General features: G+C 36.5%; 1 protein-coding gene across 5 annotated transcripts in view; it reads left to right on the top strand.

The window, feature by feature from the left end:
* Positions 1-16,841, top strand: part of PIK3R1 (phosphoinositide-3-kinase regulatory subunit 1) — a 60,606-nt gene extending 43,765 nt beyond the window's left edge. For 2 of the 5 annotated variants that reach the window (XM_032095407.1, XM_032095408.1), the window contains exons 8-16: positions 5,744-5,846; positions 6,535-6,633; positions 6,760-6,940; positions 7,399-7,524; positions 8,522-8,664; positions 8,938-9,114; positions 9,213-9,281; positions 11,605-11,775; positions 12,212-16,841. In XM_032095407.1, coding sequence (XP_031951298.1) covers positions 5,744-5,846; positions 6,535-6,633; positions 6,760-6,940; positions 7,399-7,524; positions 8,522-8,664; positions 8,938-9,114; positions 9,213-9,281; positions 11,605-11,775; positions 12,212-12,401 — 1,259 coding nt within the window. In that variant the 3' untranslated portion in view covers positions 12,402-16,841. Of the gene's footprint in view, positions 1-1,875; positions 2,191-3,990; positions 4,345-5,194; positions 5,301-5,743; positions 5,847-6,534; positions 6,634-6,759; positions 6,941-7,398; positions 7,525-8,521; positions 8,665-8,937; positions 9,115-9,212; positions 9,282-11,604; positions 11,776-12,211 lie in introns of those variants that run through there. The other 3 variants (XM_032095410.1, XM_032095409.1, XM_032095411.1) reach the window with 3 other exon arrangements.
* The last annotated feature ends 825 nt before the right edge of the window (positions 16,842-17,666 follow it).

Here is a 17,666-nt window from a genome sequence, read left to right as displayed (position 1 = left end):
CCTTCTAAGCTAATAAAAGCCAGGCTTTATCCGTGACCTAACGGAAAGCACAACGCTTGGCTAACCACCGTACTTTGGAATGCTGTATCCGTGGTCTAAGTTTTGACACAAGCCTGTGCTTTATGTTTCTCAATACCTTATTGCAAGTGTTTGGTAAAAGTGAAACAATGCAAATGACGTTGTGAGCATTTTTTATGGATTGTTATGTCCGTATGCAAGTATTTGTATGTATAACACATGCAAGCATGTCAAATCTGATCGGTTCCCTTCCTGCTTCAGACATCATTTTTTAGAAAAAAATGTGTTGTGTTAATAGAAGAACACTGTGAATGTGACTGAAAGGAATAGTAGTCTGCAGATTAAATGGACACCACTCAAGATTTTGAAATTTAAATAAAAAGATAAGACAGGGCAATATTTGAAAATACGTGTGCATGCCAGTATCTTTTTTTGACAAGATAATTGATTCTCTCCTGCAGGATAATGAGGAATTCATTATCTCTGTGTGGGTATCTATGCTTTTTTAACTGATAAAAAAGTTCAGTGAACCAAGTTTGGGTTGTTGTTCTTCCTTTGACTATATACATCTGTATTGTGGCCCTATAAACCAAGAAATGTTCTCAAGCCCTTCTGCAATTTTAACAGTAAAGAAGCATATCAACTACAGACTGAAGCTGAATTAGTTCAGAAACACAGGTTTCCATCTCCACTTGAAGTAGTCTGTACCTTTATGACTGCTGCTTTAAATTACATTTAGAACTGACCATTGTTCAAGTAGTCAGAGGCTAAAACTAGGGAAGAAAGGGATTGTTCTAGGTGAAGCTAATCAACCAACTGCAAAACATCAAAAATGTACTGCAGATATTTGGGATTTCATTATTAGGTGCAAGTGGTGTTTCATAGCATAGGAGGATTTTGGTATGTGAAGTATTAAGGAAGAAAAAACTTTTCAATACTATTTTACTGCCTTAAGGAGCAACAAGCAGATCTCAAAGAAATTCTCAGTGTTTTTATTAGAAATTCTCACTGTTGGCAAGAAGTGGGAGGAAAATACTAATCCCCTTCTCTCTTTCTCTTAATGTGTTTGCTTCTCCTTTTACTTTGAATTTATTTCCTTGTAGAAGTTTAGCTGGCAAAGAATGTAACTTCTGTAGGCAGAGGGAAGCAAACTCTTCAGTCGCTGCTCTGTTCCTTTAGCAAGTTTGATCTCCACCAAACACTAAGGCAAAGAAAATAAACTTGACCTCTCTGTACAATTTTACCTCTCTGTGTTCATTTACCCACCTGCCTGCCCAAGAAATGAACAATCCTGATTTATTGGAAACCACCATGGATACAGGCAGTGTTTTGTCTAATATTTTTAGTTCTATAGGAAATTGATAAAAAGCCTCTATAGCCTCAGACTAAGGGTCTTGAAAAGCACCTTTATTTGTGATCCAGCGTGAGCATATAGGAGGTGATGCTGTGCTTGCAAGCAGGCTCTTTTTCTTGCACAGGGCTGCTTCTAGAGATGCAGCTCTTTTCAAGGAAAATTTTTATTCTCTGTTCTTTCTGCAGTTAGCCACTTCCCGTATTTGGTTGTTCATGGTGCTTTTCTCATCTTCTGCATGCAGCAGCCAGTGATAGGGACTATTTTAAGGCCTCTTACAATGGTCTTCTCGTTTACTTAGCTAAAATGAGAAAGTTAGCCCCGCACTGGCCACTTGTTAGCTGATGACAACTTTTACTTTGAATCTTGCTCCCATCCCCCAACTGAAATCCCTGGCTCAGCAAATATTTGAACCTACCCAAGTTAATCATGAAACTGAGATCCTTATCTGAGAGAGACGTGCAAGCTACTGAGGGTGGTGGTTTCTTTTTTCTTTTTTTTTCACCGTACTGAAGTCAGGTTCACTTTTTAATGATGAACCAGAGTAAGTGGATACCTTCTGCACAGCACAGAGGTTTAAGCAGTTGAGAGAGAAGGCTTGGATTTTCTCACTGCAAGTTACAGCTCTTTTAGGAGTTTTTATGGAACACTGGTTGGAAAGCAGAGCAATCTCTTTTTCTTCATTGCTTCAGAGAAGCCTCCTAGTAAATGGAGGTTTTAGGGTTTATTTTTAAGCAAGATTTTTATAAGAGGAAACCAATGTTGGATCGTATTTTCAACTGTATTAAAAGGGTGATCATCTGCGATGCGTAATTTACAAAGTAAGTGATTTTGAGTTTCTGTGGTTTTTTCATCATCTCATGGAAGTATTGTACTGTAACTGATTACCAGGTAGAGCTTTAAATGTCCTAAGATATATGAATTTAAGTCAAGTACTTCAGTACCTCTCTAGGTTATACACAGAATGGGGAATAGCCTATCTGCCTCCTTTCTTTTCTTGCCTGCAGGCTAGGCTAGTCTGAGCTGAGTACTAACCTGATTATACAAGTTTGTTCAGTCCTAAATTTGGCCACCAGTGAAACCCTAGGGAAGTAATTTTTCCTGAAAGTCTTTATTCAATGGAATAAAAAAAACTTACTGATCCCACATGAGACCTAAAAGCAGCAATGCAGTTTTTGTAGGAAATCTTTGTAACTTAATTTAAATAATTACCTTGGCAACTTAACTGTTTGGGTAGCAGGTGTGCAAAACCTCTAAGTTCAGTAGTTAGACTTGTGTCTGGAGTGATTTTAAGTATCCTGTTTCATTTTGGAAATGGAAAGAATCTTTGGAGCATGTCTATCTCAACAGGAAGGGGAGAGTCTACTTCAAAATGAAGTTTCTAAATGTACAAAGCAAACTAGCATGCATCTTTTTGTATATGTTGGTACTCCAGACATGCTCTTGTATGTCGATGCTTGTCTAAAAGAGGTAACCTGCTCAGGGGCACAGACAGTGCAGGGTGAGGGTGGAGGGCAGGGGTGAAATATTTAGAGAGCATATAAATTGTGTTAATTTTTTTTAATGAGTATTTGTGAGGTAGAGCACATTTCAGCTGCTCCAGGATTTCTTATGCTATAAGGCCCAGATAGTTGCTACAGCTAGTCTTTGCTGTAGATATTTCTGGTCTCTGGTTTTCTCCTCCCCATAGATTATAGTGAGTATAAAGTGTTCATATTGCTTTACAGAGCATTCTGCTCTGAAGTTAATAGCCTGTTCTGTCCATGTTTCTTCCAAGAGGTTAGAGAGAGTTACAGTCAGTGATGGAGGGAGTTAAGATGGAATATTTCTAAATGGTTGGAGGTTGCTGATGATCTAAAGTCAAGGGGCAAAAGAGACACTGACAAAGGACTCTTGTTTTTAAAAACAATTAACTTGATAAATATATCAATGACAATAGGGTAGAGAAACTATGTGAAAAGGCAGGTTGAATCTTATTGTATCCTCAGAGCCTTTTTTATGTTCAGCAAAACCACTGTTCAAGATCTTGCTCAGTTTTTACTTTCTCCCATGGTTTTAATGAATCTGCTGAATGTGAGATTACAATATTTGGGGTTTCAATTTCAAAATTAATTAATCTAGATTGATTTGAATTGTGTATTATTACATAATGGTATGAGAGGAAGACCTCTCTGCAGTAAGCATGTTTTAAATAATAATCTCAACTCTATCAGACCTGTGTGCCCATAAAAATAGTAGAAATATGTAGAGTTTAAAAACATAATCCATATTTCATTATGTGTATATATACATCTCTCTGTGTGTTTGTGTAAGATGAGTGTGTAATGGATATACACTGTAAAACTGTGTAGTAGGTAGAATCCTTTTAAATTTTTTTGAATGGCAAACTTGAGGCATTTAAGCCAGAGAATGCACCTGAGATGTGACCGACCTGCTTCTGAAGGGAGCTGCCCTGTGTGTGAACGTGTGTTTTGTGCGCGTGTGTGTAAGAGCTACGTGCTGCAGCATATCAGCCTTTTGTCATCCTGCCAGGATTGGACTGTACCATGCTGCAAAGTCAGGAAAATGAGCCAGGAACATGGGCAAGGAGAGCAGAGTTGCTCCTTTTGTGTGTAATACCAGCTTTATATTGCAATTCTGCTAAATGTAGATTCTTCCCAAAACTGAAATTGTTTTAAGATTAATGTAGAACAAAATGAGGAAGCAGGAGTGGTTTGGTGACATTATTTTGACATGATTGGCTGAGGATTATGATGTAATAGGTTACAGTGCAGCCCCTTATAGGTTTTAAAATGAATTCCAAGACACCATTACAAAGACAGCCTGACTCCTTTCTTGTATCTGAGCTTACTCAGTGAAACTCATACAAATGTACAATACTGTTTGGAATATGGAAGAACTGGATATAGAATATCCTAAGACAGATATAAATTGTGGCACAGACTTGATGTTTTACATAGAAATGGATCCACCAGGTAAAACTGCAGTCTTATTATAGAAGACTTAATTAATATTGGTCTTTACATTAGCTGTTAAAAAAAATCTTACTGGATGTGTGGGATTTCTTTACTTTGTTATTGATACAAATAATTTTCCTTTTTTCATAAATTAGAATAAAATTTTGGATTAGTGCATGGTTGTAGTAATTAGAATCTTGAAATATTAAAATACCTGTCTGCTTACTTAATTGAATTTTTAGTGAATTGACCGGTTTCTGTTTTTATTTTATTATGTCAGATGTAGTTCTAGTCCTGCTATTATATCATTAAAAATTTGTATTTCTATTTTTGCTCTCTCTGTTCCACACTGTGCCTAAAAGGAGATGCTGTAGTAACACTCATATTTCCTGAAACAGTGATTACAAACCATTTGCTTGGATTGTTTTAGGAAAAAACATTTTTAAAATCTAGCAATACTAATTGAATGCCTGTTATAGCATCATTTTGTTCATGTCATATGAAAGTATTATGCTATCCTGATATTCCTTGCAACTTTAAAACATTGTCTTTTGAGCCTGGTCATAATATACAGGACAGGAATGATGTACTTACTGGAGAAGTGAAAGAGCTGAGTTGATTTTTAATCCTGATTCCAGTGTAGTCCCCTTCGTTACTAAGTCAGTGCTGCAGTATCTTCTCTGGCACCCACTGGTATACATATGCAGCTTTGACATTGAAAAAGCTGGGGGGGGGAGCGGGGGGGTGTGTTTTTAATCAGTCCTGGCATTTGGAACACAATTTATTCTGCAGAATACTAAGATTAACACAAGGGATATTTGGGTCACAGATGGGTTTCTTAAACTGTTGGGTTTAGTTTTTTGGTGGTTTTTTTGCAAATCATTGCACAGAATGCTGAGGATTACAAAACCCTGATTCTTCTTCAAATATACTGTACTGCTATGGGCTTGCATCTTTTATTACTCAGCTTCTAGGTAAGAAAACAGCAAAATTCCTCTAAGACCATTACGTAGAAGGATTAAAAAAAAAGTGGCATGTTTTATTACTTGTGTTCACCTGAAGATGGTGAAAGGAGGTAAAAGCAAACTTCAGATTTCTTTTTTCTCAAATGCTTTCTTCACAGGGGCAGGAGTTGAGTATGGTGTTATACTCTGCTTAAAATTAAAATATATTATTGCAAAATAACATCATTTTTTCAAACAGTACAACTTTATTTTGAACTATTTCATTTTCAAGTATCTTGATTCCTGTAATGTCTTTTAAAGACTGTTAATGGTAGACAACTCTGTTTGGCAACCAGTTCTTTTTTTTAATACACTCATAGATTTATAAAATTGTTTAATAATGTGTAATTTCAAGGAATATATGGTCATGTTTTCAGTGAGTTACAACTTTTCTTCCCTCCTTTCATTTGCAGCACTGCCTCCTAAGCCACCGAAACCTAATACCGTAACTAACAATAGCATGAATAACAACATGTCATTACAAGACGCTGAATGGTACTGGGGGGATATCTCAAGGTAAATCACCTCAAGACATGTATTTCCTATGTTTGGCTTTATGTTATTCTTGCTGTGCTATTCTGTGTATATGTATTATGCTTTAAGTGTAGAAAATTCGCTGTTGTAAGAGCCGTTTTTAGGATAGTTTCCACCACAAACATATTACAGTTGGTTTAATTCCAAACATGACTAAAAAGTTACTGGCAGTCAGTTAGAATGTAGTATGCAAAATGATTGTTCTGTTACTTTAACACAGTTATATGAAATGCTAGCATGAAAAGATAGCACTAAGAAAGAAATCATTTTCTTCTTGTCTTTCATTCAGAACCTCAACTGTAGGCACAATAGTTAGCAAGTCAGACTAACAAGTGCCATGTATTAGCAACATTTTTATCTGCACTATATATAGGTATATTAGACCAGCACTGGCTGCTCCAATTGCACAGGCTTGTACGAACAAGCAGAAAGACCTTTGCATGAATAATAATTTTGTCCAGCAGTGAGAGTGCAGAGTATGCCATTTTTTATCCCACTTGTTCTCTAACAATTTAAAATAAGCTATTAAATAGTTGTATTAATATGGAGACATAGTAGGCTTCTAAAACTCACTTAATTAAAAACATTTGAATTTGAATTTAGAGTACCGTGGCAGAATAAATGTGTGAGAACTAATTGAAATTATTGGTTACTTTTGCTTTCATTTTAGGGAAGAAGTAAATGAGAAGCTTCGAGACACAGCAGATGGTACCTTTTTGGTACGAGATGCTTCAACCAAAATGCATGGGGACTACACACTTACACTGAGGTAAAACTACTTACGTTGGGTCTGTAATACTCGATAGTAAAATGCAATACCTGCACTTAATGTAGAGTATTCTTTAGGAAATAGTACTTGAAGCATGCCTAACTTTTCAATATACTTTATTTGCAGGAAAGGAGGAAATAACAAATTAATCAAAATTTTTCATCGGGATGGAAAATACGGTTTTTCTGACCCATTAACTTTCAACTCTGTGGTCGAGCTAATAAACCACTACCGGAATGAATCTCTGGCCCAGTATAATCCTAAACTGGATGTAAAATTACTCTACCCAGTTTCTAAGTACCAGCAGGTAATTTAGTTTATTTTCTTTGCATTTCACTTAAATACAGAGAAATTATTGCAGCACTTCCAGAACATGAAGAACTTCAGCTCTGTTAATGTTTGAAAAAGCAAGTGGGTACAAAACCTGATATTTTTGTGTAAAGCCAACCCCACACTATGCATGTAAATATTTAGAACTTTAAATACTGCAGATACACTGTTAAGAAATAAACATCTTTGTAAGTAGCCCACTCAATGGTGAGATATGTAATTTTCAGTATAAAGCTAAACACTTGCAATGCAAAATTCCTTTTTGTCATTAATTTCTCATTTGCATATTATGCATTTAGCATATCTCCATATTGGTGAAAGAGGATTCACATTTCCATGTAATTATCTAAGCATTTTTAAGCAGTTTTATCCGGAAAATCTGTGCAATGGAATTGTCTCCTTACAGAATGTCTTTCTTTCTGCTCATCATTCCAGGATCAAGTTGTAAAAGAGGACAGCATTGAAGCAGTGGGAAAGAAATTACATGAATATAATACCCAGTTCCAAGAAAAAAGCAGAGAATATGACAGACTCTATGAAGACTACACAAGAACATCTCAGGTGAGCTGGATTTGAACTAAAGGGAGAGTGGAAGACTTTGTAGATATTGAAAATATTATTGTGAATTCATACTGTTATTTTCCTACTCCTCTCGTCCACCACCACTGCATTTCCCTGATGTGCTCGCTCAGAACAGTGCAATTGCTTACTCATGTTTGAACAGCCACCACCTGTAAACTAAGCCACCCTGTGCCCAAGTCTGAGAGCTCCATCCAAAGCAAGTACATAACTATCTTGATTTACCACCACTTCTGCATACTGACCTCATCAAGCTGAGTTGTGGTTTTCAAGGCACATTTTCAGGGAAGCATTGCATTTTATTGTGAGTTTTTCGAGGGTCTGGTTTACCTATGCAGGACAAAGAGATGATGTGTGTAGATACAATGCAGGAATGAAAAGCTGCCTCTGTCCTTCTTTCAGCCTAATCAGTTATTAGCCACGCCTTAAAGTGCCAGTAAATTAGTGCAGTTTTACAGACCCAGAATCAAGACTGCTTCTTAAAGTGTGCAGGAAATATGCCTAAAAATAATTGAAGAAAATTGGAGAATTGCTGGCAACTTGAACTAATGACTTAAGACTTGGCTATCAACTAGGTATGTAGAGGCAGGAGGATAAACTAGATAACCTCCTGAGACCTGTCCAGGACACCTTTATTTCAGAGAGCCAGGTGTGCCTCTAAGGACCTAAGTTGGTACAAAGGGCAAAGTGCGCTGCTGTAAGATTCTAATAATCAATTTATTTATACAAAGTAAAGATTGTAACTGGTTCATTTTTAGCAGTTCTACTTCTTGATAAACCTCATCATGGAAATCTTACCAGGTAGCCTTTTGCACAGGCCTGTTGTCTCTATGCCATACGGCTCCGCAGACAGAATACGTTTTGGTAAAGGGATATTGAAAGGATATTCTACAATATACTGAAGTGTTTCTGTGATACAAGCCAATAAATCTTCCCCTTTGTCTGATAACAACTGTAATAATGATTATTTTATTTTCAGGAAATTCAAATGAAAAGAACAGCCATTGAGGCATTTAATGAAACGATAAAAATATTTGAAGAGCAGTGCCAAACACAAGAAAGATACAGTAAGGAATACATTGAAAAATTTAAACGGGAAGGAAATGAAAAAGAAATACAAAGGTCAGTATTTTATTTTGCATATCAAATTGTATGATTTTTGAAAAAACAAACAATGCCAACTATAGGTCTGCCTAAAACTGAAGAAAGATGACAAGTTTGAAGTTGTTCAGTTGTAAGCAGAGAAGCCTCAAACAGGGTAGATGTGAACTGGAAAAATGTATAATTACATCTAGAGAAATAATCTGTTCTCTTAAGTATCTACACCTCTGAATAACAGATTATAAAATTATGAATAAGAGATCAGAATGTAACCTACCACATTGTTCCATCTAGAATCATGCACAACTATGAAAAACTGAAGTCTCGGATAAGTGAAATTGTGGACAGCAGGCGTAGATTAGAAGAAGACTTAAAGAAACAAGCAGCTGAATATAGAGAGATAGACAAGCGTATGAACAGCATTAAGCCAGACCTCATACAGCTGAGGAAGACAAGAGATCAGTACTTGATGTGAGTATCATGAATTGACAAATTTTAAGCTGTTTGGTTTTTTAATGGTATCCAACTTTCATGACAAAAAATTAATTTTATTTGCAATTATTGTCCAGGTGGCTGACTCAAAAAGGTGTTCGGCAAAAGAAGCTAAATGAATGGCTTGGAAATGAAAATGCAGAAGAGTAAGTACTGGAAGATTTAGGTATTTCTGCTGTTTCAAATCATCTAAATACAAAAGTGAGATAAAGCATATTTAAGTCTTGGACCACACAAAGGAAATCTCAAGCCTGCAGTAGATCTGCAGTAACAATGCACACTGTTAAGACACGACAGCCTACATAATACAAGTATTAGAAAGGATGTTCTCTCACCCTCTACTTTCTTCCTTTTTTTAGGGAAGTGCCTAATCAAGTTACTGTAGCAAAGCACTGAAATGTAACCTGTGTCTTTTTTCTTACCAGCCAAATTAAGTTCATAAGGTGTTAGTATCTTGGAGAGATGTCATATGGATGGATAAATTGTTCAGAAAATCTCTAGGCATGAGCAGGCGTTTTCCAAATCTCAATTGTGGGTACCATAATGTTATCCAGTATAGTGGTGCCCACATCATTGTGTCATATTGCTGTTGGAGATTATAAATCTGTATATGTTGAGGAATATCCTTCTCTGGTTTTGTAGTCTATTTTATTTTTCTGGAAAATGGATAGTATTCTGTCATTTCAAACAGTTTACTGCAGGTTCTGACAGGGGCTAGGCTGATGAATACATTTCATTTCATTCCTGGGAAAAAAGGCAAAAAGTGCTTGGTTTGTGCAAACATAGACCAAATTTAAACAAAAGCAAGACACAAAATAGTATCTGAAGCTTAGTAACAGTGAAAAATGAACAAATAGAAAAATCAAAATTGTCTCAGTAGTATTTGTATCAACATTTTCTGCCTGTGTAGTTTCTTGTGCATGCCTTTTATGCTGCCTGGTTGAATATACAGTGAAAGCGGAATAGACAATGACTCTAGTGGATTTGCGTTCTGGCCTTGTCCCCATTTATTTTAATTTGGCTTGGTTTATTGAGTCTCCTACTATTATCCTGGAAATTGTGCTTATCACTGTGGTAGAAGCTGAAGATAAAAATGACATACACTTTTTAAAGCCATGTTATTCTCTCAGTCTTAGCACAACTCAAAGATGATACGTTGTAAAATACATAGGCATCTGTCTCCACTAGTGTTTCTATCGCTTGAACAGTAGACAAAGAACAATGCCACTCTGTGGGTTTAGTGTAGCATCAAAATAGTAAGTGAAACTGTTTAAAGAAAATCTTCATTTTCTCTCACTCTGACACTCTTTGCCAGCAAGTCTAGCAACTGCTGAAAAATTAAACTTTTAGAATATGGTTTTTTTTCTGAAGTTGTATTGCAGAAAAAAATCCCCCAATATAATAAGCAGGATGAAAAACAAGAATTGCTTTCTCTAGATGCTGGTTGAAAACAGAGCCACTACTGAATGTATGTGAATGTCATGCAGGTCAAAAGAGTGATGGGATAAGGGACCCAGAGAGAGTGTTATCTGAAACAAAAGAACCCTTTTTCTTTACGAAAAATTGAATTCTGTATGAGATTGCTGATTTCTGTAGACTTCTTTGAGAATATTCAGACAGAACCATGGATGAGTGAGAAGTCATCTTTTCTTATACCAAGGAAAACTAATTAAAAGCCTATTGCAGAGAGAATAAGTGCATTAGCGTAACACAGACTGATTGCAAGCTGAGCAGGACAGGCAGGGCCAACCAGTGCAGGCTGTTGTGGGAGTGGGGAGCTCTGGAGCTGCAGAATTCCGAAGTGATGTCCACACAGCTGAACTAGATCCTTCTTTTTTCATGGTGGGCTTTAGCTCAGATGGTTCTTTGTAATTCTGAATCAGCTTTATAGTTGGTGGCTGATTTAACAGAGAAGCATATATTGCATGCTATTCTCATAATCTGCTTATAAGGGGAGAGAGGGAGACAGACAGAGAGAGAAAGCACTACTGCACTATTGTACTACTGCACCTTTTCACAAAGCCATCTCCCCTATAAATAATTAATATCTCCCTGTGCAACTGCTGGGAGGTTCTCCAAGCAGCAGCTGTACTTGATACATTGCATGATTTTTCACTGCTGACCAAGTGTTCTGATCTTTGGAAATGAAGCTGACTCAGAGGGTACTGATTTTGTTGGACTTGCTATTTACCAAAACAGTGAGCAATGGCAGAAGTACTGAAGTACTCAGAGCATACTCTGAAAAATAGCACATCATCTTTTTATATTCTTCCTAAAATTTACGTGAGTGTTCTTCAAAGAAACAAGAAACAGGGCTTATATTTTACTTTTATCCAGTCATTTAAATGGAGCAGTATTACTTGGTTTAAATCCCTAATTTTACCAGGGAAATATGTAATATGGAATAAAGACTACTTAATTGGCGGATTTTGTTCTGTGCTTCATAAACACATTTTTTCTTTTCGACAGCCAATACTCTATGGTAGAAGATGATGAGGACTTGCCCCATCATGATGAGAGAACATGGAATGTGGGAAATATCAATAGAAGCCAAGCTGAAAACCTGCTGCGGGGAAAACGAGATGGAACATTCCTTGTTCGAGAGAGCAGCAAACAAGGCTGCTACGCCTGCTCTGTTGTGTATGTACCCTAATTTGTGAATGATATAACCAACATGTGAGCTTGGGGCAGATAGACACTTGCATATGCACCATTCCTCTTTGACCTTTGGGCTTAGAAGCAGGTCACAGAGTCCTGAGGCCATTGTTGTTGCTGTTCCATTTCCTACACAGCTCCAACCTGTGCCACTCCCACAGAGGAGCCTCACTCAGAAGAGAAACCAAAATGTGTGCACTCCTTTCTGTGCAGTTGCTAGGTCCTGCCTATCTCCTGTCTCCCTAAGATAGCATGACATCATGAATTTGGACTAAACCTAGGTTTTTACCATTATCCCACCACAGAAGAGAAGAATTCTATGTACTGACTAGCATCTGAAGATTTATTGCTAATACCTTATTTTCTGTCTTAATTTTACTGTACTCACAAACTAAAAGCTGGTTGTTCGGTTTTTTTTTAGGGTGGATGGCGAAGTAAAGCACTGTGTGATAAACAAGACACCTACTGGGTATGGATTTGCAGAGCCATATAACTTGTACAACTCGCTCAAAGAACTGGTGCTACATTACCAACACACGTCACTTGTGCAGCACAATGACTCTCTCAATGTCACACTCGCCTACCCAGTATATGCACAGCAGAGGCGATGAAGATCTTAATACTCTGGGTTGTTTGGGGTTTTTTAAAATAAATGATTTGGCAACATTGAGGCCTCTGGAGAGAAAAGGCTCCTTTCAGCTTTACTCAAGAATTTGCAGTATGAAAGCTATCTATCTTCAAATGGGACTAGAGATTTCCTTCACAACTGCAGAGGGAGAGATCACAGTGTTATGCTGTGAATGTATGTTTGTAATCTGAAGTGCTTTTTTTTTTTTTAATTATAAAAGAAAAAACACAAGAGAAAAATCCAAACCTGATCTCCCTGCAGGGACATAGAGGCCTTTAAGCATGGTGCTTGTTTACGACCACTTCTGAAGCTTTACCAGCTAGAACATTGGATTATCCAGACACAAGGTATAAGAGGTCTGTGTCATTCAGTTATTGGCATTTTGTGGTCACGATCTGACTTGGAATGGTGTTGCTGTACTCAGTGGATCCAGACATACAGCATTGTGGTTCTATTTTGGTTTCTGGTGAATGATATGTAGCAGAGTGGCACTTTCATTTCTAAGGGACACTTTAAAAGGACTTCAGTTACAGTATGTTGTTCAGAGTAATTGTAATAGCAAAGTGCCAGGAAGTGTTTTGCTTGGATGATTAAAAATCCTGTTTTAAGAATATATTTAAGACTGAAGAAAACAGGATTTTCAATGGCATACAGTGTATAATAATGTACATAGTACTGGATGACTAACTATCATTGATGGAAACTGTCAATACCAAACTGCTTCGTTTTTTTCCTTTTCTGTTTGCTAAAAGCTGAATTCTTAGACTATGCTATGCAATACTGAATTTTCTTTAGGCTGTAGTCTTCTCTCAAGCATATCTACAGATTAAGCTTGTTTTTCTTGGGTTTTTTGTCTTCTTTTTTTAAAATTTCTTTTGCCTAAGGGTATTTTTCCTGGTGATTATTTTTTGTTAATAATTTTCTTGTTTGGTTTGTTTTTTGGGTTTTTTTTTGTTTTGTTTTGTTTTGTTTTAATGTACAGAGAGCCAGCAACAGTTGGCTTGAGAATTAAAACTATGAAATACTTTACAATTTTCTTTGTATAGAATATTGAGCTACTAGCTCAAAGTTTAAAAATTTCATAATTTTTTTTTGACTAAATATTTTGTTGGGCAGTGCCTGATAAGCTTCAAAGCTGCTTTATTCAATAAAAAATAGATGAACATTACAAAATATCACTGAGTCCAACAATACTGTTTCAGAGATATCTTTAGAATACGGTACCATGCTACATTTGCTTCTTGAAGCATTTTGAGCTTCTGTCATGATTGTCTTTGTATTTGGAAGACAAGAAAAATAGTGTATCCTTCTTTGATAGTGACTGCAGAAAAAAATGGGGATATTTTGCTACTGCAGTGTAGAGTGTAGATAGTTTGGATCTCAGAATGAATCCACCTTCACAGTAAATAAATGACTTCTTGACCTCCTGTGACAGAATTTTTGTCAGCCTGTAAAGGTATTTTCATTTCACATGAAGGAGTTTCTCTAATCTGTTGCCTAGGTTTGTTTTTTTATTAGTATTGTGGAAAAAAAAAAAGCTACCACCTCCACTGAGAATATTTGGATATAATATAGTACTAATTAAGACTGGAAAATGTCTTTTTTGAAAATGATTAGGCTATGATACGTAGGCTGAGGCAGTATCAAAGTGGACATTTCCATAATTTCAGGGCACCAGAGACTTACAAAATAATGGTTCAGTTAAAGGAACCAAATATGTAAATCCCACTAAAATGGAGTTACTAATAATTCTGGGATAGTTCACTGTCAATGATTTTCAATGGTTATTTATTGTCCTGACCACTGAGGAAATTGACACATTGCAAATCAATAAAGTAATGAAGTTCAGAGAAATCTTGACTGGAAAAGATTGACTAAGTCAACATATGAAATTATTCTTCCCCCAAGATGCAAAAGACAAGATCCATTACTATTAAAGAGAGTTGCACACACAATCAAAAGAGTGAGACCCATGGAGTTCTCTCATAATAGCTCTGGTTAGAGGTCCTTGTGTTTTATTTCAAAGTATGCAATGCTTTACAAACTATTGGAAATAATAAGAAGAAATTTGTCAGTCTCCAATAATCTTTATATTATCTTTTCATTTTTACATTGTTATTTCAGTTCTGAGGCTGTAAGGCTTTTGATTTTATTTTGATTTTGTGATTTTTTTGTTTGTTTGTTTGTTTGTTTTTATTTTTGTTTTTTTGGTGGGTAGTCATTACTTTCCTATAGGTGTATTTTCTTACTAGAATTTGTATCAGGAAACAAGATTCAACAAATATTGTTTCATGATAGTCATCACTTAGAAATTATTCTGAATATTTTTCCTGCATAGAAGTTTAGTCTTCATGCCTTCCCTTCCTCATTCCACACTTTCTTCAGGCCTGTAGGACCATGTAAATCTGTTATACTAATAACTGGTTTATACTATGAAAAACACCAACAATTACTCTAGCATGCCAGTTATACTACTGGGCTTGAAGTTACAGATTAGTTCAATATACAGCAGTTTAACACTTGTAGCAATCCAAGATATTCTTCGGACATATATTAATTTCTGAATGTTAAATATTTTAAGAGTAAAATCGTATTTTTTTCTCTGTAGGCAAAATATATGTAATCTGAATTGATGTTTCACGTAGCATTTGTCAAGAAATTTTGTCATAGTTAAAGCACTTGGATCTGATTTTCCTTATATTAAGAAAACCCCTGCTATGTCAGTGGGCCATATCCTTAGCACGCCCAGCCCAGTAGGGACTATAATTCATTCCTGTGTGCTGTGCAACTTCTCTTTGTGTGTGGCTGTGGCAGAAAAAAAAATAGCGTGTGTGCAGATTTGACACTTGCTTTTCTTGCACAAGCAACAATGAGAAATAAGCACTATGTTGTAAGGATGAGTGCTTAGGGCTTCTTAAGGGGATGTTCTGCCTACACAGGGTCTGTGCAATTTGCAGGGATCATTTATGCCCTCAAATTGGCATGAGTGGGTTTTCTTTGGTACTTACATATTGTGTGGCCTCTGCATTTCTCTCCCTCTTTAATGCACAGAGCTAAGTCCTGCCAAAGGCCCTATTCACTGCAGAGTTGTTTGTCTTTAATGTACCATATTGTTCACTCCACTTTTGATTTGATCTCAGACTACTATATACAGAAAAAAAGCATGGGGATATAAATGAAGAAACACAGTGTTTTTCTGTATTTCTATTGATGCATAGTTTTTTCATCTAATATAATTCATGGATGGGCTTTGTTCTGTTACTTTTTCTTTTCTTTTCTTTTTTTTCTTTCTTTTGTTTTTCTGGTTTGGGGAATGTTTTGTTTTATTTTAAATCCCTGAGTTATGCTGCACTGCAGCATCTCTTTCACAAGGCCTTTGAAAGGCATGAGACATAGCAAAGAGAACCAAAACTCACAAGCAAAATTTAGAGCTTCTGATTTACTTAAGTTGAAATATGAATTTGAATGGTTGGGGATGTGTATCTGTGCATACATGTGCATACTTGCTGTGTTTATGTATGAACAGTTCCCAGTATTGGTGCATTTTCACAGAACATGATCATTTTGCTGAAGTTAGTAAGTGATATCATTAACTTTGTTTGAAGACGCACACATGCACACTAGACCTTTGTGGGTGCAGCATGTTTCCAGATACAGTTAGAAAACTGAGTTTCTGTGTTGTTGGATAGTTTCTTTAAAAAAAAAAAAAAAAAAAAAAAAAAAAAAGAGCTTGTCTGTATGGTTCCGTTATCTTGTCAAGCAATCTATAAAACCAAATCTTCAGATTTTCTATTTGGTGTCAACTGTTCTGTAGTGAAAAAATGGCTTTGTCTTGTAATTGGCAATGAAATAATAATGCTTGGGAAAACATTCAGATGCTTCTAATGGGGAAAACTTCTGCCGATTTTCACACAGTGCTTTTGCTATGCATGGTATTAAGTTGGGAAAGTGAATCCTGATACTGTTTTTTTCAGGGTCACTTTAGAAATGGGCAGCTCAAAGCATAATGCCTCCCATGGGACAAGGTTACAAAGTGCAACATTTTATGCAGAATCATGTTCTGGTTATTGCAGTTGGGACTAAACTGTAGGAGTTGGTAAGGTTACATTGCACTTGTCCTGATGAGACTGCATTAGCTGCCCAAGATGCTGCTATTTTTTTTTTTTTAATTCTTGTTTTTGAAAATAAAGCTCTGTTCTGTTACATGTCTTTAAAACATTAAGATTACTCTGTTTTAAAATTGTTGTTGAGGAGGTGGAGGGTAAAGCAGATTGTAAATTGCCTTTACAAGGCAACAGTGAAAACATGCCTCCTTAAAATTTTGTTTAAGCTGTAGAGTTGATGGAGCTGTGTCTTGTTTTTGAGTTGCTTTAAAAATTGTAATAAGTCTTCAAGCAGAATAAAGGTTGTTTTGAAACTGCAATTCAGTTGTTGAGGCTGCAATAAGGACTGCGATGTCGATTTACCAGCATCCTTGGCTAACTCTTCCTGTCTATATGTGGCCTTCTTTGAAAATGATACCCAAATGCTCTTATTATTAGAGGAACTAGAAAGCAAATAGTTTTCAGCCATTTTGTGTCTTGAACCGAGTGTATGACTGAATGAGGTAGTTGAGTAGCTCCAAAATAATCTCGTGTCAAACAGTGCTAAAATGACAGTTTTTCTCATCTCATACTATTGCAAAAGGAGTGCAATACTCATGGTCTGTGATCTGCCTCTTGCAGTGCAGATAAAGTTATGGTTCTTCTGAAAAGAGTGTGAGTTTTTTCACTGATTTCCATGAAGCCAGCCTGTCAGCCTTTGCAACTGAAAGTCATTTACCAGCTTCATGTCTGCATCTCATTGTAAAAGCCAGCATGGGACTGACGAAGAGAGAGGAAGTATGGGGGGGGATTGAGTAAGACCAATTGTGAACATTGTTTGCTTCTCCTCATCATTGGTATATGGTATCTGACTTCTTCCAGCCCATTCATATCTTGCCCCAAGAGAAGTCCTCTGGGGAAGTCACTCAGCTACTCTAGAAGAAGGAAGAGATTCCTTTTCCCGTTCTGTCCAAGGTTTGCATTCTAAAATTTGCTTACATACTGCTCACACTAATGTGGAAATACCCTCGACTGAGGTACTCAGCACAGACTTGAACAATTTTAACAACCACAACATTGTTACTGGCCCTTAGAGATTCTTACAAGAAACTTAGACTAAGAGCTATTACTGTATTTTTAGCCTGCTTAGTAGCAAGTGGGGCTAG

The sequence above is a fragment of the Corvus moneduloides genome, chromosome Z (genome assembly GCF_009650955.1).
Source record: "Corvus moneduloides isolate bCorMon1 chromosome Z, bCorMon1.pri, whole genome shotgun sequence".
In the NCBI taxonomy this organism is placed as follows: domain Eukaryota; kingdom Metazoa; phylum Chordata; class Aves; order Passeriformes; family Corvidae; genus Corvus; species Corvus moneduloides.
Note: the sequence above shows the minus strand (reverse complement) of the source record. Positions and strands in the feature narration are given on the sequence as shown.